This window comes from Diabrotica undecimpunctata, chromosome 3 (assembly GCF_040954645.1).
Source record: "Diabrotica undecimpunctata isolate CICGRU chromosome 3, icDiaUnde3, whole genome shotgun sequence".
NCBI lineage: Eukaryota > Metazoa > Arthropoda > Insecta > Coleoptera > Chrysomelidae > Diabrotica > Diabrotica undecimpunctata.
In genome coordinates this window covers 143,348,002-143,375,401 of record NC_092805.1, presented here as the reverse complement: position 1 = coordinate 143,375,401, position 27,400 = coordinate 143,348,002, and the positions used below count along the sequence as shown (strand labels likewise).

At 30.7% G+C, this 27,400-nt stretch overlaps 1 protein-coding gene across 2 annotated transcripts; it reads left to right on the top strand.

Moving 5' to 3' along the window:
• The first annotated feature begins 818 nt into the window (after positions 1-818).
• On the top strand, positions 819-26,645 carry LOC140437492 (odorant receptor 4-like). 2 transcript variants are annotated; one of them, XM_072527053.1, is made up of 7 exons: positions 819-853; positions 13,627-13,837; positions 17,337-17,585; positions 20,807-20,945; positions 24,010-24,211; positions 25,910-26,065; positions 26,521-26,645. In XM_072527053.1, exons 2-7 carry the CDS (start codon positions 13,759-13,761, stop codon positions 26,572-26,574), a joined length of 879 nt encoding a protein of 292 aa, XP_072383154.1. In that variant the 5' UTR covers positions 819-853; positions 13,627-13,758; the 3' UTR covers positions 26,575-26,645. The 2 variants fall into 2 exon arrangements, with proteins under 2 accessions (XP_072383154.1, XP_072383153.1); XM_072527052.1 differs by lacking the exon at positions 819-853 and adding an exon at positions 3,708-3,889.
• The last annotated feature ends 755 nt before the right edge of the window (positions 26,646-27,400 follow it).

Genomic DNA, 27,400 nt, shown 5'->3' with positions numbered 1-27,400 from the left:
TACGAATAATTGGATAAACCGTGTTGGCAGTTTTTTAATTGTATTTACTGTAATCCTTAGCGCATCTCAGGCATTTGGTGCAGTAGCTTATCAGGTAATTTTAAAATCTTTTTAAATAATATTAATGTTATTGTTCTGAAGCTATTTTCTTGTGGCATTTTAAATTAATTACTATTTAAATGGGAATAAGCCACAATTAAAGGTTAAAATACGTTTATTGACATTTCAATTTCCACTTCGGAAATCGTTCTCAAAATACAAACATTAGTAAATTAAACAATTTTTTTTTCTTTTTTTTTGTTTAAAACAAAAAAATTAAAAAAAAACAAAATTTGTTTAATTTACTAATGTTTGTATTTTGAGAACGATTTCCGAAGTGGAAATTGAAACGTCAATAAACGTATTTTAACCTTTAATTGTGGCTTATTCCCATTTAAATAGTAATTAATATTAATGTTTTCTTGTTGCGTTTTATATTTAAATATTAAGTGTTCCAATTAGAGGAGGGTTACCTTATTAATTTTCAAGTAAGCAAAAATACCTTGCAATATTTCCTTTTTGTTTAGACCAATGCTCATCGTTTGGTTATATACAGAGACATTTTCAACACATCAATCAGGTTTTGCTTATTAAATCCCATTTTAAATTAATGAAAACGCAAGTAGATTCAACCTCAATTTCTTCGTATTTAGCACGGAGGCTGTTGTCATATATGAAGTCATTGTTTAATAATTAAAAAAAATTAGTTACAGATTTTCAATAGCAGTTTCAGATTCACTCACTTTCAGGTTGAAAAGATTTAGAAAACAGCACTACTGTCGATAGAACAAGATTACACTTGCAGTCAAATAAGGTTTGACATTAAATGCCTTTGTTCATGAATTTTATTATACATGATTTATTATTATAACTGAAAAATAACTCTGTTACAGGTACAGCTGGTTCCTAAAAAACTGATACGACTCTTAAAGCGTATTTTGTAGAAAATTGAGCAGTGTATTTTAAAGGATAAATACTTATTATTTACATACTGTCACTGTCACTGTCAAATCTTAAAATTTGTCAAATAACTTATTCTGTTCAACCTAAAAAAATGGCTCCACATGCTAGCAAAGAACTAAAAGCAAGAATTTGTTACGAAATTAGAAGATGGGTGGTCACTATCTGCCGTAGCGAACCATTTTAACGCAAGCAGAACAACATTTTTTTTATTAATAAAAGAAGATTTTTTTAAAAATAAAATGGAGAGAACAATAAACTCTAAAGAAAGTAAGGTTCTGGAAGACCAAAAATATCTACGGCTCATGAAGATCGTACGCTTTTGGAGAGATTAGAAGGGAATCTTTTTGAAGATGCGAAAACTGCAAGAATTATGTCACAGTTTCCGGGAAGAAAGACAACAACTTAGCTCAGAATTAAAGCATCGCGTCTTAGGTACCGAACTACAGCAAAAAAATAAGCTCTTACACCACAACAGAAGCAATCAAGACTTATATTTGCTTTAAAACATCAGCTACAAAATCAAGATTTTTTAGACATATTAATATTTACAGATGAGAAAATGTTTTTATCTTTTAAAAAAGGCAAAATTGGGGTGTATAGACCAGATAATAATATATTTAATCCTCTATATAATTATGGATATCAAGTAGCTGGTCATTTTAGCGTCAATGTATGGGGATTGATTTCATATCCAGAAAATAATTTTATCCTCCAACATGATAATTGTACTGTCCACACTGCAGATATAATGAACCAGTAGCTCCAGAATAACAACATCGAAACCTTACCATGTCCCAGTTACAGTCCAGATTTAAACCCAATCGAGAATGTGTGGGGGGTTATTATAAAACGGAAGTATCGGCGTAATTTTATATCTCAAAATGCTGAAGAGCTGTGGCACGGTATACAACAGGTTTGCGAAGAGCTCTCTCAAGAAGACAATTTCATAGTTTCTTTCACGCAGATGGACCGAAAACTACAAGCTGTTATCAATGATGGAGATATTACAAAATATTAATTTAATTTTTACATACCTAAATTTAGTATAGTTTTGGTCTTCCAGACCCTCGCTTTCTTTCGAGAGTTTCTTGTTCCCTCCATTTTTTATTAATAGAAAAACTGTGGTTCTGCTTATGTTAAAATGTTTTGCTGCATCTGATAGTGCCCAGCACCAGCTATCTTTTAATTTGGTTATAATTTTTGCTTTAATATATTGTTGAGTTAAGTCGTTTGTTTTATTCCTTAACAATAATAAATAATAATAAAAATAATAACAACAACCCCATTTTATGTAAAAACTATCATTCCTATACTCGTTATAAAATGCAGGTGTTATGGAATACTATGCGTTTATTTCTTCTCCGGACTAACTCTTTGTTTTGGAATTAAACAGAATATATTGACATGTATAAATTTATTATATTAGAGGATGAAAATTACACTCTGCTTGTTATTTCTTAAAACTATGAATATATAAGTTCTGTTATCTACAATTATTTAACGATGTTTCTGGATGGATTTGAGTACAAGAGATTGGACTCAAATATTAATATTAAAATAGCAAATACGGATAGCTTATCGAACAAAGAAATAAGAGAAATAAATTATTATTATTCCATAGATACGAAGTATTAGGTGAATAAACTAGCGAAACTTATTTATTCTAAATAGGAAAATATTTATGAAGAGTATTGATTCTGATTTCTAACAGCAAATAATTATTAGTGATTATACATGAGAACTTTTCATAATTGTAAATAACATATACCAGGTGACTAAAAACTATATAGAAATACATAGATACTTTAATTATCTTACATGTGAGTAGGTAGGTACATTACACCTCCTTTTGTAAGAATGAAAATAATTGTAAAATGAATTTTCATTTAAATGGTATAAAACATTTGTATACATTATTATTTTATTTTAACACATTTAAATAGTTTCTTTTAGTCTCGATAGTCTTTCACTTCGTCTTATCGGTGTAGTCTCTGTGAAACTAGTCTCTTCACACTTTTTGGATTCACTATAATTATTGTCTTTATTATGTTTACAATCTATACTTAAATCTGTCTCATGTACATGTTTTCGTTTACTTTGACATATATTTAGTGTTAAACAATTTGTAATTTGTTGACAACTATGTGACGGATTTCTACGAAATCGTCGGTAAAAATATTTAATTATCCTGTATAAAATATAAAGTAACATACATTTTATCAAAAATAAGATTGCATAAGTGAAATAAGAACTATTTTTTATTGTGTCTGAAAAATTAATATTTGTTTCTGAGGTCATTTTCTCTAAATTATCTAGTTTATGGCTTGCTAAATTTAATGCATCTCGATCGAGATTATTTAATTGTAAGGGAACAAGGTGTAATTTGGATTCATTATTTATCTTAATATCATCACAACAGACTTCTGGAAGGGATAAATCTGGAATGATAGACTGAAAATTACTTTCTTTTGGATTTGAGACAGATATCAAAATAGTTGATCCGGTGTAAGTTTTGCAATTATTCGAAGTAGAAAAAATACCTGTGTTTGAAAGAACAATAGATATTGGCGTACTAGTCTGACAGCTTAAAGTTAAATCTGTTGGTTTGGGTAAAACATATATCCAAGGATTTGGTTTGTTTAATTTATGCCAAATTTCATATTCTGTTTGAATTATACGAGTATCGCAACTAGATGGTATGTTTGTTATTGAAGTTAACAATTCAGTTTCACAAATTGGATTAGTGTGTGTAAATCGGAAAGTATCAGGATTTTTGCAAATAAGTTTTTCTTCATCTAATGAATAACAGTCTTCTAATGTATCAATAGTAACATAAATGTTTCTATTTTCTGAAAGAACAAGATATTTGACAGATGGAAGAATAAAGGTAAGTCTCTTTAATGTTGGATGAATTATAGGAAGAGATATTAGTTTAAAAAGAGAATAAGGAGTATTACTAACCAAAGGTATACTAACCGTAATTAAAATCTTGTTATCAAAATATATATATTTAAGTAAAATGATATCGAAATATTTATGAGCATAATCGATAGTCAATGGAAATGGATAAGTCGATGTACTAGGTAAATGCGTTACCGTTTTAGATAATTCTTGAATTAGTTGCTCAGGTGTTATAACAGAAGGATGAAGGTTATTATTTCTTGCAAATAGAATAACGTTTATTAAAGTAGAATATTCTTGTTGTAATTCTGTTATAAAGAAAGTTAGTAAGGTAAAATGTTCTTCAATTTTTTGTTTTAAATCTAAATTAAAATATTTATTATTCATTTTATCTGTGTAATTGGTAATTGATTCAAAATTTTTATCAAAAATCACTTTGTTTCGGTCTAGATTTGTAATAGAGTTATTAAAATTTGCAATCGTGGCTTTTACTACATGAATTTGTTGTTTTAGTAAATCAAGAAGATGATTTTCGTTACTTTCAGCTTTGTTAATAGCATTATTGAAATTTTCAGCATCATCACTGTCTAAGGTACCGAATAAGGTCCTGAAAACAGATCCAATTGCATTAAATAGAGCGCGTTTTGGTCTAAAATGTTCATGCAGAATTATGTTTTTTAAAGTTTGTTCATCTTGAAAGAGTCTAGGTATGATTTGTCCTAAGAGTTTTAGTGAAGTATCGCATAATCGTAATTCAATAAGAACTGGTTTGTTTTGACACAGTCTTAATGTTTTTTGATAGGTGAGATCTACAAAATTTAATTTGTCTGTAAAAGGTTGTAAAGGAATATGACTTAATATGTTCCAATGAGTTTCAATAAATTGAACATTTTTTATGTGTTCGTAATAGATTCCAGGTGATTTGTTGATAGGAGTATTGGTATATTTCTTGTGAATTTGTTCACTATTTGTCAGCCATATTATTGCATACCTGAAACAAAAGCATGTTTCAATCTATTCATGTGAACTTTTATTGGTTTTTTATTTACTAAAATTGTGCAATTGACAGGAGAATTTATCTCTAGAATTTTATAAGGTCCATTATAATTTTGTGTAAGTTTTTTGGTTTGACCCTTCTTTGTTTGTTCATTTTGGAGATATACTAATTGTCCTTCTAAGAAAACGGTGTCATTAATCTTTTGGTCATAATATTTTTTACTGACTACTTTAGATTCTAATAGATTCGTTTTTGCTAACTCATGAGATTTTCTAAGCTTAAGTGTTAAATTATCTAAATAATCTTCATATGTATATTTGAGTTCTACTGGTCGTATTATACTGCTAGGTAGATTAGGTGTATATCCAAATATTAGTTCATATGGTGTGAATTTGGTTGAAGTATGATTAGTTGTATTATATGAAAACATAGCAAAATCTAGCCATTCGTCCCAATCGGATTGATCAGCTTTAATATAATGTTTAAGGTAGTCTGCTAAAGTAGCGTGACTCCTTTCTAATGCAGCATTTGATTCTGGATGATAAGCAGTACAATTTATATGTCTGATTTTAAAAAGCTTGGCGATTTGAGAAAATAATTTGGAAGTAAAATCTCGGCCTTGATCAGTAACTATTATATCGGGTTTTCCAAACTTGCAAATAAATCCACGAACCAGATTTTCAGCGATAGTCTTGGTTTCATGATTCGGAATTGCATAAGCTTGAGAAAATTTTGTTAAGTCATCTTGTAATGTTAATATGAACTTATTACCTGACTCGGTTAAAGGTAAAGGACCTACTATATCTAAAAATATTTTTTCTAATGGATTTGAGCTTGTTGTTGTTATCTCCATGGGCTTTACGAATTTTTTTCTAACGAGTTTATTTTTCTGACAAGATTCACAGGTTTTTATAAAGTTTTTAATATCATTTTTCATATTATTCCATTTGAAATGTTTTTTTATACGATTGTATGTCCGATGAAAACCAGAGTGTCCAGCCGTAGGACTAGTGTGATTCTCTTGTAATATTGTAGTTATTTCCTCAGGTTCAGGATTTGTTAGTATATCATGATAAATGATAATAGATATATCAGTTTTTCTAAAAATAAATCTAATCATAGATCTAATTTTTCCCCAACTTAATTTATCGTAGCTAAAAGTTATTCTGGGTAGGCAAATTTTTAATATTTTATCGTTTAATAACCAGTCTCTTAATTTTATTAGGGAATTAAATATATCTTCATAAGAGGTATTGTCCCAATAATTATTTTTTATAAATATGTAATAAAAGTTTTTATTTTGATCAGAAATATATATAATGTCATTTAGTCTTGGATTTTTGGCTTTCAATTTTTCTATATGACTGAATTGTTTATTTATTTGTTTCTGAACGATCTCATTAAAATTTAAATCTACGGAAACAAACAATGCTAAATTTTGTGAAAATGATGTAATCTTTTCATTTGTTTCTTTTATATTATCATTTGTTATTAATATAGTTTCGGATTTAGATAAGAACTGTGAATAAGTGTCATTATTTTCTTTACTCATTTTGTTTATTTGTAAGGTGATTGTTGCCGGGTTTTTGTTTTCTTCGCAAATATTTGTTTCAGATATGGTTAAAGGAGGACGACTTAAACAATCAGCATTTTGATTTAATTTACCTGGTTTATAAATAATTTCATAGCTATATTCTTCTAATGCTAATCTCCACCTAACGAGTCTTGATCCGGGATCTTTTACATTAAATAGCCATGTGAGTGGTTTATGATCCGTATAAATGAAAAATTTATTTCCGTACAAATATGGTCTAAAGTGTTTAACACTCCATACAATTGCAAGTAATTCTTTTTCTGTTGTGCTATAGTTTGATTCCGCTTTGTTCAAGGTACGACTAGCATAAGCAATAGGTAAATCATCTGGTACTTTACCTTGAGAAAGTATGGACCCTATTGCATAATTACTAGCATCCGTTGTTAAGACAAAGGGTTTGGTAAAATCTGGATACTGAAGTATTGGTTCTGAACAAAGTATTGATTTCAGGTTCTCAAATGACTGTTGTTGAATGCTTGTCCAATTAAATTCAACATTTTTCCTCAGCAGTTTTGTTAAAGGTTGTGTTAAAGCACTGAAATTTTTTATAAAGCGTCTATAATAACCAGTGAGACCCAAAAAGCTCTTAATATCTTTTTGTGTTCTGGGTATAGGAAAATCTGTAACAGCACATACCTTTTTTTCGTCCGGTTTGACACCAAATTCAGTTATTAAATGTCCTAAATACATTACTTCGCGACGAAAAAATTCGCACTTATCTGGTTGTATTTTTAAGTTGAATGTAGACAATTTTTCGAATACTTCTTTTAATCTTTTATTATGATTTTCTAATGTATCGGCATGAATGACTATATCGTCGAGATAGACAAAACATCTGTAATTTTGTATTCCTGAGAGGACAGTATTCATTAGCCTTTGAAAAATACTGGGAGCATTTTTTAATCCAAATGGCATTCGTGAATATTGATAATGTCCAGACGGAGTTGAGAAAGCAGTCTTTGGAGAATCCTCAGGATCCATTTTGATCTGGTGAAATCCTGATGTTAAATCTATTGTTGAAAAATATTTTGAATGACCCAATTGGTCTAATATATCGACTATATTCGGAAGTGGAAATGAATCTCCTATAGTAATATCATTTAGTCGTCGATAGTCTATAACAATTCGCCATTTCTTCTTTGCTGAAGCATCGGCCTTTTTTGGCACAACCCAAAGGGGCGAATTCCATGGCGAAGTTGATTCTTCGATAATACCTTGATCTAGCATACCTTTTATTTGAGTTTCGACTTCATGTTTGTGTACTTCAGGATACCTGTATGATTTAGTGCTAATAGGTACATTAGAATTTAAAGGAATTTTGCAAGTTATGGCATTTGTACTGGTAAGTTGATCTCCTTCCAGATAAAAGATATGATTGTACTCCTTGCAAATAGAAATTAAAGATGATTTTTCTTCACTATTTAAATGATCTGTTCTCAAGGCATTTTTTAATTTAGCAATTCTGTTAGAATTCGTATTATCTTTATAAGAAGACATTTTTCGTATATTTGCATTGTTTTGTAAATTTGGAATTTTTTCTATTGCTACTTGAATATCGTTTAATTCAACATCCGTTTCAGTAGTGTTTACGATTGAGGTTAAAAAGAAATCATTTTTTACTTTAACAACACTAGGACATAAAAATACACCTTTAAAGATTTCGCGTTCGGGACATAATCCTTCGCTTAATTCATTATTTATTACTTTAATTTGAACAATTGTTTCAGTTCTTGCGGATAGAATAGTTTTATTACTTCTTGAGTTAGAATTAGAGTTTTGATTTAGTATAAGATCGTCTGAACAGGATTTTTCTTCTGAACAGGATTTTGATTTATGATTTCGTGAAGAGTTACAAGTTTTATTTGTGCATATCTCAGTGGATTTTACACATTTTGGACTTGAATTTTCTTTGGATTTAGAGTTAGATTTAGATTGAATTGGATTGGATAGTAGTTCTTCACTACTTAAGGTTATTTGGATATCATTGGTTTCTAAATAAGAATGATCCTCTATGGATTTAGCATCATAAGGAAATATTTCATCGATATTAGAACTTGTCTCGATATTTTGATCTCTCAGAAATTCGTCATTGTCATTGTTTAATGGAGATTTTATATATTCGATTGAAATAGAACAATTTTTAAAGTTTAATTTATTTTCTTTATAATCAATTTGGCATTTATTTATTTCAAAAAAATCGCTACCTAATATACCGTCGAAATGAAGAGGAAAATCGTCTTCTACGACATAGAAAACATGAGTTTGGACAAAATCTTTTATCTTGAAATTTACGTTACAACTACATATAGTTTTATTTGGATTTAAGACATTTTTATCAATGCCTCGTAGAGTAATAGACTTAGAATAAATTTTTGGAATGTTTAGTATTTTTGAATATTTAATTAAAGAAATATCTGCGCCTGTATCGATTAGAAACTTGCAAGAGGATGGATTAGAATTATTTACTAAGGGTAAATCTACATAGGAAGTGACTGAGAAGTTGATGGTTGTGATACGGCCTGAACTGAACGAACTCCTCGAGAATCGACCGTTGGTTGTCGAGGATTCTGGAAGTTTAAAGAATTTGTTGGATTTTTGTTTTTATTGTTAAATTCGCGTTTTCTACATTCTTCTATAACGTGACCTGGTTTTTTGCAGTATCTGCAAAAACGTTGGGAAGTGTTGGTATTTTCTTTTCTTAAGTTTGGAGGAAAATCAGAATTGGAATTTGAATTTGAAGGTTTATAATTTTGATTTTGAGAATTTGACCTTTGAAGATTTGAATTAGGATATTTTGGGTTTTGAAAACTAGAATTTTGAAGATGTCTAACATTTCTATCTGAATTGTTTTTATATCGACAGTTATTTGAGGAATGGTTATTTCGTTTGCAAATATTACAGAATGGTCTGAAAATTTCTTGTCTTGATAACTGTTCTTGTTCTTCGGCAATTGCTATAGCAACAGCTCTTTCTAAGGAATCTGGATTTCGGGCTTTGATTAAAATAGAGAGGTCTTTGTTTAATCCTCTAATAAAGACATTTAGTGCTTGAGTTTTTAAGAGTTTAGTACATGCATTTCTTGCATCTGGAGATAAGTCTGGATCAAGTGTATTTATTAATTTTATATAGCAATTTTCAACTTTATTTGCAAATGACATTACATTTTCACTGGGCATCTGACGTAAGGAATGTAATTCCAATTGCCACTGACCTTCAGTTCGGCGTTCAGAATAAGCATCTAATAAGAAGTCTTTTAAATCTTTCCATTCGTCAAATGTTCTGTTTCTAGTTATGGCCCTAGCTTTATCGGTTAATTTAGTTTCTATAATGGCTAATAAGATGGGTTTGGATTGCGGATTTACTAAATTGTATGCTTTATCACAATTGTCTATGAATTCGTATAATTTTGATTTTGTACCATCAAATCGAATGAGAAGTTTTTCAGCTATTTCAATTGATACTGACATTTTATTTGAATTAGAAGTAGAAGAATTTGAAAGAGAATTTGAGTCGGGAGAAGGTATTTGTTCGTCAAATAAGTTACTTATATCAGGATATAAAGTAGACATACGTTTACAAGATTTTTAAAATATGAGACAGAATTTAAGATAGAATGTACTTACAAGTAGAATATTGTTGTTGGTCGCATAGTCTATTATTCCACGGGTTCACCTCTACTTCCGATGGAACTACAATTGGGTTATGACTGGAACTGGATTTCGAACTGGATGTACTGGACCCCAATGTAATTAGTTGTAGTGGCGATTTTTCCACACTGACAGTTTTTTTTTTGAATGATTCCTCGAAGGAAACAAGTCAATTCAAAAATTCCTCAGCTCTCCTTCTATCAGCAATCAGAGGAACTCTGCTACTAATATCCCACGTTCTGACACCAAATTTTGTTATGGAATACTATGCGTTTATTTCTTCTCCGGACTAACTCTTTGTTTTGGAATTAAACAGAATATATTGACATGTATAAATTTATTATATTAGAGGATGAAAATTACACTCTGCTTGTTATTTCTTAAAACTATGAATATATAAGTTCTGTTATCTACAATTATTTAACGATGTTTCTGGATGGATTTGAGTACAAGAGATTGGACTCAAATATTAATATTAAAATAGCAAATACGGATAGCTTATCGAACAAAGAAATAAGAGAAATAAATTATTATTATTCCATAGATACGAAGTATTAGGTGAATAAACTAGCGAAACTTATTTATTCTAAATAGGAAAATATTTATGAAGAGTATTGATTCTGATTTCTAACAGCAAATAATTATTAGTGATTATACATGAGAACTTTTCATAATTGTAAATAACATATACCAGGTGACTAAAAACTATATAGAAATACATAGATACTTTAATTATCTTACATGTGAGTAGGTAGGTACATTACACAGGAATTCAAAATAATATCAAAATTTAGAAACTAATAATTATTACAATTTGTGAATTATTAACATAGGTAATTAATTGTTTGTCGTTTGTTTGTATATTTTATTAATTGTCTGTCATAATAAATATAATATAATGTCAGACCATTCAAATACACTGCTCAAAATGATCAAATCTTACTAAGAGTCGTATCAGTTTTTTTAGGAACCAGTTGTAGGTATATTATGTTAGAGTAGTAATTAAAGAGCTTATATGTGTTTTCAATGATTTTATTTTATTTAAATTGGTGCTTTAAGAAAACCAAAAAAATTAGAAAAGTTAGGTTATGTTTTCCACTACTTATGTGTGATACCAAAGAATATAGACGCTTATCTACCAAAGAATATAGACGCTACCAAAGAATATAGACGCTTATAAGCGTCTATCTTCTTTGGCTTAGAGTAGGGAATTCTACTCGTCAAAGGAGTGACCGCAACGATAACAACAGTGAAGCTGAGTGAGCACCAAACACGTGTACCAGTGGCGTATCACCTAGGCCAATAAGAACAATATAAAACTACATAATTAAATTCCAAATAATAGTAATCATAATTTTAGTTTAATTTTCTATTTTTATTAATTTTTCATAACATTATGCAAGACGTACACAAAAGATTTAAAAAAATGACAGTTTTTTAATTTGTCAAACTTTTATACATAGGTCGAAATAAACCAGGATTAGGGATTAGGGGATGTGATAGAAGCAAACAACTTTGTGAATTATCGATTTATTGTCTACTAAACAGTATTCATTTGTTATATTTGTTTCGAATAACATTATCAAATTCATTTTGTTTTTTTGTTATAAAATGTAATCTTATATATAAATATTTATCCATTATTGCTTCAATTAAAAAATATATATGATTTGAAGCACGCCCTAAAATATGTTCTTGTAGATTGCAAAAATATTGTTCAAATTGAACGCAGTTGAGCATGATTTTATTTTTTAGAATAGAGATAAAATTGGGGTTTCCCAAATTTTGCTCGTTTATTCTTAAAAAATGTTCCGACGTTTTGCAAATTGCAATCACATCTTTGGACGGATATATCAATCCTCCTTGATTTCTTTGTAATTAATGAGTAAATAATTTAATTTGCTTCCAGACAATGCATCTACACAATCTACACATTTTATTGTGCTTTGCAATTTTCGGGCTTCAAAACCTGCTATGTAAGTAATTATTTGAACGGAACACTCACTAATTACAGTCGAATTCATTATGTAGTCACGTTCACTCCAAATAGTTTCTAAAGATTGTTCATAAAATGTTTCTAATAATCGAGCTTCAGGTGAACAAATATTCAACTTAAGTTTTTTAAATCGACATAAACCACTTAAAATAGGAATATCGTCCAATGGAACACAATTTCCTAAACCACCAGATCGAATTTCACTACGCACTAACAACCTCTTATAAGCAGCAGTGAATTGTCTGGCAGTAGAAATATCATTCCATCACCCTTTTGATCTTATACTAAAAAAAAAACGTTCAACATGATCTTGACTAACTTTGTACAAAGGAAGGTAATGTAATAATTTTTTTCTGAATAACAATGTCGTCGTACAACCCAAGAACACTTGGGTTGTACGACCCTGTAATGCTGGTTAAAGAGACGATAACTCCCAAAAATCCAGTTTTTTTTCCCGAATCGGTTACTAACTGTCCATTATCAAATTTAAGATGTGAGAAGTACGTAATAGCCTCTTATACAAACTTGTTTGTTTGTTCTATATTACTATCACATAATGCTTTCTTAAAATGTTTTGCTCTTACTGAACGACTGTTTAAAATATCAAAAACATTTGTAATTTGTATAAATTTTTTAGTAGCTTCACAACCGGAAAATTCCTTTAACTTTAATTCATTTAAACAAGAAGAAATATTTCATTTTCGTAGTTGCAATAATATATTTTATAAATCCCATTATAAATTAATTTAATCATACACCACTGGTAAAATGGTGCTCCTTTATGCTGTTTTTAAGTTTACATGTGAATTTTTCGAAATTTATAACTAAAACATGTAATTTTAGTTATGTAATTAGGTACATTAAGGTGTTGTTTTTTAAATAAATAACAGTTTAAAAGGCAATATGTAAAAATAAAGGAGTATTTAGTGTATTTTCATCTACGCACTCATAACAAAAATATTTATTTACATGTGAAATGTAATTTCCACTTCATTCTTTCTGTTGTTGCTTTTACAACCGTAAGCCGAACACATCACCATTTTAAAGAGTTAAAAAAAGTGCTACTTTTCACTCAGAAATCGCACAAAAATAATTAACAAAACGAGTTGTGTCAATCCGAAAATGAGCACCAAACGAATGGCGGACCGGGTAAAATCGGCTTCACTTTCGCTTGAAGGCTAGATGGCGCGTTACCTCTCCTTTGACGAGTAGAATTCCCTACTCTAAGTTCTTTGGTGATACTGTCAATTCAAAAGAAGGACTGCTTATTCCAGAGCCTGCTCTAATTATTTTTTTTTTCGATGACGCTGCGCAATTATAAATTAATAAACGTTTTTGCGCTACTAAATTTAACGATGAATTTGTTGCTCCACTAAATAAAACAATCACTTTTGTTTGGTAAACTAATGTTTTTTCGACTACTATCAAAGATAACTGATCTTACGAGATTTGTAACTTTTAAATAATGTATATATGAACTTCTTTTTAGTGCTACGTACATTTTGAAGATAACAACGTGGTCTTTGAAGGTATCATAGCTTTGGCAGATTTTGTCGGATATGGATTTACTTATGTCAATTTTAAATTAAACGCGGAAAAAATTAAAACTTGCACGGAAAAAATGTCATCAGTTTTTCAAAAGTTCTGTGGTGAACATGTCCTATTGGAGGCTGAAAAAGAAGTTAAATTGGTCACTAAAGGTAATTTTGATTAATCACTGGTTATACGAATTATTGATTTATTATATCACTTCAATAATGTTAATTTTTCTGACAGTAATCAGGCATGATTATTAATAATATCTATAATTATATATATATATATATATATATATATATATATATATATATATATATATATATATAAATAAATGTATATAGTATATATAATATAATAATTATATAATATCAGGTTTTTCAAAACGATTCTATTATCTCGTCAAACGATATTTTGCTTATGTTTATTAGCTTTATCAAGAGTGCACTAAAATTATTATTAAAAACAATTAATACCTACATAGAACATACTTACAAACAAATAAAAACTCACAGAGTTGAATCATTAAAATGCAAACCAGCACATCATAAGACTTACATTACTAAGATTACTAGTGTTGTAACGATAAGACTACCAAAGAGAATTGCAATACTATAATAATACATCAATCAACCATGGGAGCTTATTGTCTATGCTTCGCCTAGCTCAGTATTTCAAGTATGAGTTCGTCTTGTCCTAAACTAGGAAACAAACCTGAACCCTTAGCTGATAGCAAATAAAACAATTTTTAACTAATCATATTTATTAAAAACGGGAAACAATGAACCCTGCCAATGCTTAATAATGAATATAGTGAGGGTGATACTTAAGACAATGATGGCATCAATGGGCTGCTTGTGTGGCCTCCCAATTAGACGGTTAGGTCCTCCTGAGAGCTGCAGTTATTCCATGTGTGTGTGTGTGTGTGTGTGTGTGTGTGTGTGTGTGTGTGTGTGTGTGTGTGTGTGTGTGTGTGTGTGTGTGTGTGTGTGTGTGTGTGTGTGTGTGTGTGTGTGTGTGTGTGTGTGTGTGTGTGTGTGTGTGTGTGTGTGTGTATGTGTGTGTGTGTGTGTTTGTGTGTGTGTATGTGTGTGTGTGTGTGTGTGTAAATTTTTATATTACGGCCAGCAAAATGATACGGCCAATTAATACAGCCAATAAACCGTGAATATGGTTGATAAACCCAATAAACTAAAATATCAGAAACAGCTTGTATTAGAGACACATCAAAAAGGGTTTAATTTCCTTGCCATTTTACAAAATTACAATTATACAAATAGCGGATGGTGAGTATAAAATGAAATATGATAATTATTAGGTACTTACTTAAATTCTGTTCAGATCCCTACACGAATATAATCGAAAAACGTGCTTTCGAAAGAAGTGAGGTTACGAATATTAAAAATGCTGTCAGAATTATAGAATAAAGATTACAATGAAAGTACTGACCCCAAGAGAATGTTGCAGACCATAAAATGAAGCTTACCTACCTTCTTTTATAAATTTCAATTATAAACAAAAAAAAAAACGGCTGTGAGAAGTTATACTTCTATGCACGCGTTCGCCGTTACAAATTTATATGGGAGTCAATCTGCACAATTATTACATATGTAATGCTATAGGTAAGAGAGAGCAGAAAGAGAAACAGAATTAGATATAAAGTATATGGTGCATCGTTTGCTGTATGTAAACAACATTTGACCTGTAATAGGAGTATAGTAAATGAAGGATTGAATCAATATTTTGATGAAATTGTATATTTTATTTTCATATATTAATGAAAGGAGTTGAATGCAAAAACATTTTTTTACACATACTCTGCAGTAAAATTCATTGTTTATTTGGTTGAGTTTACCGAAAGTACAAGCTGATTATAATCGCAAATGTCAAATATGGAAGAAAAAATTTCGGTATAGCAGTGTTGGCATATTTTTATAATGTAGATGCTGTATGCTTCAAATATAAAAAGATAAAGTTTTAGAAAAGTACATTTTGTTTATATTATGTTATGAATTCTGCAATTTTTGATTTATATAAAACAACAATGAGTAAATATTTGTTTCTTTGGAAACAAAAATTAATTGCAGTTAATTATTAGAAATTTTTTTAGCAATTACCCTTTGATAGATTAGGGGACATATTTGGCAATCGTCAAATCAACAGTTGCCAGATTACAACAGATCTTTGCAATTAATCTAGAAAGAGACAAATATCTACTGGTTATTGCTTCATATAAATTAAAAATTGTATAATTCATAAAATAGTATAATCAAAATGTAGTTTTTAAAAGCTTTATCTGTTTATATTTGAAGCATACAACATATGCATTATAAAAACATGCCAACACTGCCCAACCGAAATATTTTTAACATTTGCGGCTATATTCAGCTTGTACTGTCGGTAAACTCAACCGTTTATTTTGTTATTAATATAAAAATACAATATAATACACTGCAACATAATTCAATATAATAATACAATACAAATTAAAATTCAATATTCATAAGTATTTAAAAATGACAATAAACATAACTTACTTACGCATATTATGTTAAATTTACCATGATAATAATATTAATAAAATAAAAATATTGTTTCGTGATACAATTGTTAATTTGTCTGACATTGACAGATCCAAAATTGTTGTTTGTTGTGTATATAAGTACACATTTGAACTTTCTTCGGTAAATTTATAATTTAACATGCCTAACGAGGCTTAAGACAAATCTGAACAGAATGGAAAAATAATAATATTAGTAAATATTAAATATATTTACAAAAGGAACATTTTTATTCTCGAGAGAGAAAATATAACTTCTGTCTCTCTCTTACCTAGATCTTACATATATAATGATTTTGCCGATTCAATCCCGTACCAATTTCCAACGTCTAACGCGCATATAGAAGTATAACTTCAAAAATAATCCCACCATTAAAGGTGATTGACAGAAAGTAGGAAGGGACTGCATGAAGTTAGCACAGATGTCATAGGATGTTCCTATATGATGGAATTAGCTTTTCTGTCAACATAGAACACAATATTTAGTCTACCGGACAGAAAGAGAGAGGGCGAATATTTATTCTACGGAACAGAAAGAGAGAGAAAAGAAAGACAGATCAGACCAATTACTTTTTGAAGAAAAAAATAGTAAAAACGAAGCTGGAGGTTAAGGAATTAATAAATTAATAAAGAAATTAAAATAAAATAATTATTTAAATATAAATTAATAAACATGTGACGTTTATAACGTTACAGTGTCTGTTTTTCATTTAATGACATTCTTAGTTCGGCAAATATGAGACATCTCGAGAAACAATCTATTTTTGTAATTGCTTAATGATTGCAATATTTTCACATTATCATAATAATACTTGTGGGCTGTTTTTATAAAATGTTGGAAAACAGCGCGTGTTTTATTTCTCCTGTTGCAGTCACTTTTGTGCTGTTTGATCCGATGTTTCAGTCACTGTCCGGTTTGTCCAATATAACATCTGATTGATTGCATTCAGTGTAATTGTTTTATTTTGTTATTTATTTTGAATGTATTTTTATTTAGATTAAACTGGTGTTTTACTGAGTCCGGTGTCTAACAGAGTTACTCGTTACCAGCTTCATTTAGTAATACTACTTATATTAATTTACTTTATGTTTATATGTTTTAGCTTTATTATTCTACACTTGTGGAGGAGTGGTCATCAATTCTGTACTACCAATGTTAGAATTCAAAAGTTGCCAGCAGACTCGCGTTAGTGATTATTATAGGATACATGATCCTTGTGGAATGCCTGTAAGAACCTGGTATCCATTTGATTCGAGCCAACCGGGACAGTATTATTTTTTAGTTATATTGCACGCATATACATGTCTCGCGATTGCGTCAACCGTTCTGTGTATTACTATGACTTTAGTAGGTAAGTTATCAATAACCATTTTGATACAATTTTGAAGGATAGGTAAGATTTGTTTTTATTCTTTATTTCATTCGTTTTCTTTCCTCCCAATTAGTAAATAGTTGTAACAAATTAATTAAACTATTACTTATTCCCGATAATATACCAATTGAACTATTGAAGATAATTGATGAAGATAATATTGATGTCTTGGTAGACCTTTTTAACTCCATATACGGGACACATACCCACAGAATGGCTTCTCTCAACTTTTGTAACGATTCCAAAAATCACAAATGCTAAAGATTGCAATGACTATAGGACAATTGCATTAATGAGCCACACATTGAAAACCTTCCTTAAAATCAAACATAACAGAATCCACATGAAATTAGAACAAGAAATAAGTGATTCACAGATCTGTTTTAGAAAGGGTCTATGAACTAGAGAAGCATTATTTGGAGTCAATGTTCTGACACAACGATGTCTGGATATGAATCAGGACATGTATGCTTGCTTCATAGATTTTAAAAAAGCTTTTGACAGAGTTCAACATGAAAAGCTTTTAAGTATTCTTAAGACCAAAGAATACTTAAAAGTCGAGTCGAAGAAGAACTGACAGAGGAAGTAAGTATACTTAGAGGAGTTCAACAAGGGTGCATACTTTCACCAATCTTATTCAACGTCTACAGTGAAGTGATATTTCAAGAAGCATTATTGGATATTGTGGAAGGTATTTTGGTCAACGGAAATAGCATTATTAATATTAGATATGCGGACGATACGGTCATAGTTGCAAGTGACATGGGAGATCTACAGTACACAATACAACATGTATACAATGCATGTGAAAGGTATGGACTGAAAATGAATCTCAAGAAAACGAAATCAATGATATTCTCAAAAAAACCACAAAATGTAGATGACCTGATCATCAATAATACAACGATCGAAAGAGTAACAACATATAAATATTTAGGAACGTGGCTAACCGAAGATGGAAATCAAAGAAAAGAAATTAGATCTAGAATAGAAATGGCAAGAAACACGTTCATAAAATTGAAGAACTTACTTTGCAACCGTAACCTTAATCTAGAGATCCGCATAAGAATGCTACGTTGTTACGTTTTTTTCTACTTTGCTATACGGCATGGAAGCGTGGACAATAAAACAGTCTGAAATCAAAAAATTAAACTCCTTTGAGATGTGGTGCTACAGGAGAATCCACAGAATATCGTGGACTGAAAAAGTAACTAATATAGAGGTGTTACAAAGAATGAAGAAAGAATGTGAAGTCATAAAAACTGTTAAAATTAGAAAGATTCAATATCTGGGTCACATAATGAGGGACGAGAAGTACGTATTACTTAGGTTAATTATGCAAGGGAAGATACAAGGGAAGAGAAACCTAGGACGACGTAAAATATCCTGGCTAAGAAATTTGAGAGAGTGGTTCGGTTGCAGCTCATTAGAATTATTCAGAAGCGAGGCCAATAAAATTAAAATAGCGATGATGATTTCCAACCTCTGATAGGAGAAGAATCCTGAAGAAGAAGAAGAATTAAACTGTATGGACTGAAACCCATTCCATATTCCAAATGGAACTGGATAATAGCCCTGGAACCCTGTTCCTCGCACGCTACAAAGAGCCCGTAATCCAGAATTTGTATGAAAAGCAAACTATTTTAATGAGATTTGATGTATTTAAGACGAAAATAATAACATACTAGTTTACGAAAAGGATATCAAAAAACGATGGAAAATACTTTAAGAGTTTATTAGCCACAATCACACAAATAACAAACTAAGAAAAAATATAGAAAAGTAAAACAGTTGGACGAAGATGATATCCCTGGAGAAGTTTGGAAAACTTTAGGAGAGAAATACAATAAAGGAGTGCATGTGTCACATACTGGTCAGCATGTGAAGATTGTGGGAGTTATGTGTGTGGGATTAATAAACAATGTTAGGATAGGTGTGGGAAAATGGTCATTTTAATGTGAGAGTAGTATTATATCAGGGCTCAGTACTTGGTCTCTATTTATATTCATTAGTGTTGGATCAGATAATAAGTAGGTAATATTGTAAGTTATTTAAAATAAAAATTGAAACCATAGGGAGAAGCTCTTAAAAAAAGTTTAAAATTTGGTAGGACAAAGATAGAGTATCTCAAACGATCAGATAGAGATAGAGTTAATACTGCCGAATTTTGAAATTGTGTATTCATTCATTTTAATTAAAAAATTTTCTTTTGAAAATATTAATCTACGAACCAGTATAAAATTTCAAAAATAGACTTTTAAAGCTTTTGAAGTTATACTTCTATACGCGCGCTCCACGTTGTTAATTTGTGCGGGAGTGAATCGGTGAAATCATTACATATGTAACATAATCCGAGTTGTTCGTTTTTGAAGTTATACTTCTATACGCGCGTTCGACTTTGGAAATTTGCACGGGAGTAACAAGCCTCGTTAGGCATGTTAAATTATGAATTAAAACTTGTAAATATCTCAAGAAAGTTCAAATGTGTACTTATATACACAACAAACAACAATTAAATAATATTGTATTTGTCAATGTCAAATAAATTGACAGTTGCATCACCAAACAATATTTTTTTTATTAATATTGTTATCATGGTATATTAAACATATGCGTAAGTAAGTTAGGTATATTGTCATTTTTAAATACTTATGAATATTGCATTTTAATTTGTATTGTATTATTATATTGAAATATGTTGCAATGTATTGTATTGTATTTTTATATTAATAACAAAATAAACAATGAATTTTACTGCAGAGTACGTGTAAAAAATTTTTTTAATTCAATTCCTTTTATACATATATGAAAATAAATATATATATTTTCATCAAAATATTGATTCAATCCTTTATTTACTTACTATACTCCTATTACAGGTCAAATGTTTATATACAGCAAACGATGCACCATATACCTGTATACCTAATTCTGTTTCTCTTTCTGCTCTCTCTTACCTATAGATACACATATGTAATGATTGTGCAGATTGACTCCCATATAAATTTGTAACGACGAACGTGTGTATAGAAGTATAACTTCTACCGGCAGTCCCACTAGACTGCCACACCCGTTTTTTTTATTGTTTTAATTGATTCAGTTTTATTTTGATCGTTTTTAGTACTACTATATACATATATAAACCTCATGTCCTTCTTGTGTGTAGTATACAATATTTATAAACTTTTTTTATATTTCAGGACTTATGATTCACATTATTGCACAACTTAGATATTTACAAAACTGTATTCTTCATGTTTTTGATTCCGATATAGATAATCTTGTCTTATTAAAGAGAAAATTACATTTTTGTATTCAGTATCACGTTACCGTCATAAAGTAAGTAATTTTTATAAAGTTTTTCTCACGGCTGTATTTCCAGTTTTACCCTGTGTAACAATTTTTCGAGATTTATTATTTTACTTTTGTTTAGAGACGATATAAATCTATTTTTATGTTATTGATTATGTAACCTTTTTTACAGCTTACGGGTAAATATGTCGATTTACATGATTTTTGTTGATAAATTGCTGATATGTTTTTCTGACGTATGTCTTTTTGATATTTTTGAGAGAAATGCTTGTTTAGTTTATTTAATCTCGAGTTCCTTCATGAGTTTCGGGTTAAAACTCTTTTTATAAATTCTATTATGGATTATGCTCAGGAAAAATTTGAGCGTATAGTTCATCAGTACACTTGTCTGGTGTTCTGAGTACTCTTTGACATTATGCTTCTTAAGAATGTTTATGAATGTCGATACTAACCATTCTTTGATATGGTGCCTGCGCTATAAATATTATTGTATAAATCTACTAAACTGTCTACTATTTCTTCACTGACAAGTTTAAGAAACTCAGTCGGGATGACATCTGGGCCTATCGATATCCTCACTTTTGTCTGTTTTAGTGCAAATTCTACTTCTTGTCTTAGAATTTTTGGACCTGTTTCCTCTGTTTGTTAATCTTTTATTTATTGTCTCTCTTCTCCGAACAATTATTTGATATATTTCATTTATTTAGAAGATGTTTTCTTCGTGAGAATTTTACAGAGTCTTTTATTATATGTATATGCTTTTGTTTTGTCATTGTCGTTTCCTTCAGTTTTCGATGAACATTAAAACTGTCATATTTTTTTTGTAGTCGGATAATTTTTTATATGAAACGTGAAGAAGAAGATTCCTTAATTCCCAAGACTGCTTATTAATCTAAGTTTGCTTTACCGGCCAAGCTACTAAATCTAATAAAATAAGGCTGCCTAAACCACAATATGTAGAAATAAACATCTTGATATAAACATGAAAACTAAAGTGCACAAGACATTAACAGAGAATAATGAAAACAACAGAGAAAAAGTATTAAAAAGAATAACCGGCAAAATAAAAATTATAAGGCAGTACAAAGTAGATCCAGTTAGTACCTACATGGGTACCAAAAGAAAAATAGAATAAATATAGTGAAAGAATGGCGTATAATAGAATCGTAAATATTTAGAGACAAAGAAGTATTAATGTGACTATCTAGAATATACCAAAGCTTGAACAGGCATACACTATGTCTATTAAAAGAAGAATAGTTTAAAATTCAAAAATGAGGAAGTAGTCTAAGCAGGGTATGCCGATTATTGCGAGCACATTTATCAAAAATATATATTTTTTTGATATTTTTTATTATGAGGAATATCTAATAAATACTTTTGGGTGTGTGAACCTTCAAAATACAAATTTCAACAGTGTGGAGTTTTTGATTAATTTTTCTTAGTCAGTTTTTCACTTGTGTTAATTATCATCGACAAATTCATCCTACTCCTGGAAAAGCTCCTGACATATTGCTCTTTCGTACTTTTGTTAAGGTGCTAACTTGGCTACCTTTGAGCTATTCAATCAATAATAAATATGACCAATGACCATGTATATATGATAATATACGGTATAATATCTTCTTCTTCTTCCTATGCCGTCCCCATTAACGGAGGTTGGCGACCACATTTCTAAAAGTTTGTCTGTCTTTTGCAACGTGGAATAATTCTTCTACAGTCATGTTTGTCCAGTCTCGAATATTTCGCAGCCATGACTTCCTCTTTCTACCTATTCCTTTTTTGCCACCGACTGTACCCTGCGTGATGACTTGCAGAAAAATATATTTATCATTCCTCAGTATGTGCCAAAGGTATTTCTTTAGTCTTGCGTACTTTTATTGTTCTCAACAACTTTTTGTCTCGACCCATCCTTCTCAGCACTTCCTCATTGGTGGCCCTGGCAGTCCATGGAATTATCCGGTATATCCAAAGTTCAAAGGCTTTAAGCTTCTTAACTATTTGCGCCTTTAACGTCCATATTTCTACTCCGTACAATAGTTGGGATCAGACGTAACATTCAACAAAGCTGTCTCAGCGCAGTATTCAGATTTTTGTCACAGAACAATTGCTTGAATTTTAAGAACGCTGCCCTTGCAATTTCTATTCGTACCCTGATCCTCTTGGTCTGGATCTAATTCTGTGTTGATGTAAGCTCCCAGATATTTATATTTTGTCACTTTCTCTATTTTCTGTCCACCAAGGGTTAATTGTTCATTATTTATTGGACTCCTTGATACTATCATAAATTTGGTCTTATATGTGTTGATGTGAAGTCCCATTTGAATGCATTCACTATTTATTGCATCTAGTAAAGTTTGTAGTTCTTCTATACTCTTAGCCATAATTACCGTGTCATCTGCAAATCTCATGGTGTTTACGATTTCTCCACCAATACAGGTTGAAAAGCGTCGAAGACAAGACATATCCTTGCCTGACCCCTCTCCCAATCGGTATATTATTTGTTTCTATATCGTTCACCTTTACTACTGCTTTCTGGTTCCAGTATATAGCCTTAATAAACTCAATGTCTTTTTTTGTCTAAATTGATGTTTTTTAATTCATCTATTAACTTCATATGCTGCACTCGGTCAAAGGCTTTCCTAAAGTCTATGAAGCGCTCTTGTTATATTCCTGACATTTCTGCAAGAGTACCGTCAACGCAAATAATGCATTCTTTACTTCTGAGGGTAAAATTTGTAGGTATTGTTCTTCTTCACCTATATCTTGTTCATTTTCTCTCTCGTCATGGAACAGATGGATTATATATTGTTCCCATACTTCCTTTATTTTGCTCTCTTCAGTAAGTATTCCTCCATTATTATTTTTTATCTCTTGTTATGAGTGTTCTTTTTTGTCTGGTGTTGCCTGTAAGTTCTTTAATTTTTTTTATGTACGTATGATGTGACATGTTTGTTGCTGAGTTCTTCCAGCTCCTGGCATTCCTTGTTCATCCATTCCTCCTTAGCCTTTCTGATTTCATATTTGATTTTATTCTTGATGGTTCTCTATTTTTCTCTATTAAATATAAAAGTTTGTTTCTTGTTTACAGTTATGCTACTGAAGTATTTGGAAATTTTAATTTATTGCTGATAGTTCATGTTTCGCTTACATCTTTAGTCATGGGCAGTTTATGCTTTCAAATAGTATATGCCGAAAATGTCTCAGATAAACTTCGATTCATGCTGCACCTTGGAGGATGGGTAACAATGTTATTTATTACATGCTATTATAGCCAGCAGATTATAAACGAGGTGAGTAGTGTGTTTTTTAAAAAGCGTTGATTCGAATAGAACAAAAAATTAAAGACGAAAAAGACGAATACAGTATAGTTACTATAATAAAACAGTTACAGAGAATTTATTTACTTGAATACAAACAAATGTTACTACTTTCTTTTGGGCGTTTTCTTAATGGGCCGAAACCCATTCGGCTTTCGACCCTCTTATTTAACCACCTCTGGCAGTTAAAAATGTGGGCGGAGCATCCGGTACCCCACAAACAATACAGTCTGCCGAAGCAGATTTGTCTATTCTATTTGTAAAGGTGCCAAAACTACCATGTCCGGTCAGAAACTGCGTCATGAAGTAGTCTAGTTTCCTGAACTTACATGTCCACCACGGCTCCTCCAATAAGCTCCTTCCTCTACTTTGCCTTTCCGATATCATTTGCCCATTCTCTCTGCCACTCCACTCTCGTTTTCTCTCTGTCATGTTCATCTATATTTCCGTCCATCCTCCTCGCATACACTCTCGCTTGCTCTTTGCACAACAAAACGATCGGTATCACTGCTCTAATGACATACAGAGCCTCATTTGAAACCGTTCTGTATGCGCTAGATACTCTGAGGAACATTCGCCTTTACGAAGTCTCAGATTTTGGTTCGCCTTCTCTACCGTCTTTTGGATCTGTACTCCGAACCTCAGTCCTTTCAACAACCAGACTCCGAGATACTTAACCGATTTAACCGGTGCAACCTCCACACCTTCCACTATAAAGCAAAGAGAGGATTTGCCCCGGCTCCCTTTGAGAACTAACATCTCAGTTTTCTGAGGTGCTAGCTGTAGATCGTTCTCTCTGATCCACCTATTAATACGACGAATTCTATTTCTAACTCGCCTTCACAATCAGTGCGAGATCATCGGCATAGACTACAAGAGTGCATCCATTTGGCATCTGTACTCATAAACTCACATAACCAGGGATTCTGAAAATCTTTTTTTTAATTTAAAACTTCTGCTATCTTTTTTTTTCGTGGAAGCATCTTTTGTAAACCGATTTCTTTGCAGCTAGTTGGTTTATTATACATTTTCCATTCTTTCATGATGCCCATTACCGGATTCAGCTTGTACAGGTCTAGCATATGGTTGACTGTTTCACGTTCTCTGCTACAAAGTCTGCAGCTTAAGTCTCCACAAAATAGCCCTATTGTATGCAGGTGTTTCTTGATGGTACATGTCCAGTAAGAAAGCCTGTTATGACTCAGAGCTAATTCTTTGCTTGTTGTTCAATATGTGTATCTTTTCCTAGTGGGAGTTATCGTGCCTTCCCAGTGACAGGACATAATGCACGTCATTGCTGTGTTTACTTATCAGCTTTAGATCCATAAAAATAGGTACATAGGATGCGGTGGCTAGAGCACATAAGGGAAAATGAACGAGTTGGAACCTTAAAACATATTTATACTAAGGACCGGATAAAGGACAGACAGGTCTACTAAACGATTTAAGGAACAGGTGGAGGAAAACTTAATACTATTGAGAGTACAAAACCGGAAAACTAAGGCGAAGAATAGGAAGGGATAAAGAGTGATTCTGTAACAGGCCTAGATTCTTGGCCTAGTTAATTGATAATAATTTTTTTATGACAAATTTTATATGCATCATGTGGCATAGTTATCATTTAAATTTTATCATAATTTAATTATCATTATTTATATCTTTGATTTTTAGAGCGTATCTGTAGCAGATGCAGCTTTTGATTCCAAATGGTACAATGCTCCCCTATCCAGTAAAAGGTGCCTTATTTTAATAATGATGCGGTCACAAAAACCACTCAAGTTGTCAGCGGCGTCTGTTACTGTACTTTCGTTACAGTCATTTTTATTGGTAAGTTATTTGTTGCTATTTTGAATACCTGTTTGTATATATGCCAAGGATTCGTACCTATATGAATTTGAAATATATTACGTCTTAAGACTATATGTAAATGAAAAAATATTGAAAAAATTAATTATTTTATTAAAAAAATATTTTAAAACAAAGAATTAACTTTATCTACTATAATTAGGTTCTAATGCAAATCACTTTTAACCTCAAATATTTCTGAATCCAATCAATGATACGTTTCAATAACGCTGTACATTTACTTGGACTCTGCACTTTTACCTACACCTATTCAAAAAAAGAATGATGGTATATCAAAGCTATATTTTTTCTTATAGAAATCTGTAACGATTCTAACATTCTGAAGGTCTTAGTACGAGTATTTCAAAATCCTTTAACTTTAATTAATTTTATTTGATTACTTTTGTTTGTATTTACTGATTGAACATATTTTTTAGATTACCAAAACAGCCTATTCCTATTTCACGTTACTTCTTAGTATGGAGCAATAAAATTTTACATTACAGATACCTGCTTAATAGAGAGCTTTATGTATTCTTAAAGGCAAATATAGACTAATTCATCTCGTATACCACAATTAATTGCAATAAAAATTATATTTTCTGTTTTCTTTTGACGTTTAGATTTGTAATTCGGAAATCTTTTTCAAAAAATGCCACCTTAATAAATAATTTTATGTATTAAAAATCAATTTTTCACAATTTTATTTCAAAATTTTCCAGAAAAAGATTTCCGGATTGGAGATCGAAATCTCAAAAGAATAAAAAAAAAGGTAATTTTTATGACAGTACTTTGGTGTATGTGCATTCCCACCTATAACATATTCACTAAAGAACATGTCACGCAAACACACATACAAAATAGTTTCAGTAATATAGTACCTAATCCGTTTAAAATACAATATATTGATAGAACTAATAGTGAAAGAAAATGATTACGTTATGTATTATTCTAACCCAATATTTTCAACAATGTTACGCCCCAGTCTAAAAACTGCAGAAAACCTGGAATTTATGGACTTGGTATCAGAAACGAATAGTGGTACGAACTGATTCTGTTCAACAGACATTTATCAAAAAAAGTCGAATTTATTGGTTCCGAAATGAAAGATTTTGGTTTAATACGATAACTAAACAATTGTTCTGTATTGGAATTTGGAATATAATATTGCAGAGTAGGAGTCCGCTCTCCCCCCCTGGAGGATTAAATTGTAGATTTTATAATGAATAAATGTCCAAAATACCAAAATGCGTTTTATGTCACAAAATGCAGGTGTGACCTCACCCGACTCTCAAATGATACGCCACTGTTTAAATG

Bases quoted from the DNA above. Each gene is read 5' to 3' on its own strand.
- LOC140437492 (XM_072527052.1), top strand. From the start codon at position 3,839: ATGTTTCTATTTTCTGAAAGAACAAGATATTTGACAGATGGAAGAATA. The intron at 3,890-13,626 runs GTAAGTCTCTTT...ACTTCTTTTTAG, and splicing joins TGACAGATGGAAGAATAAAG to TGCTACGTACATTTTGAAGA. The intron at 24,212-25,909 runs GTGAGTAGTGTG...TTTGATTTTTAG, and splicing joins GCCAGCAGATTATAAACGAG to AGCGTATCTGTAGCAGATGC.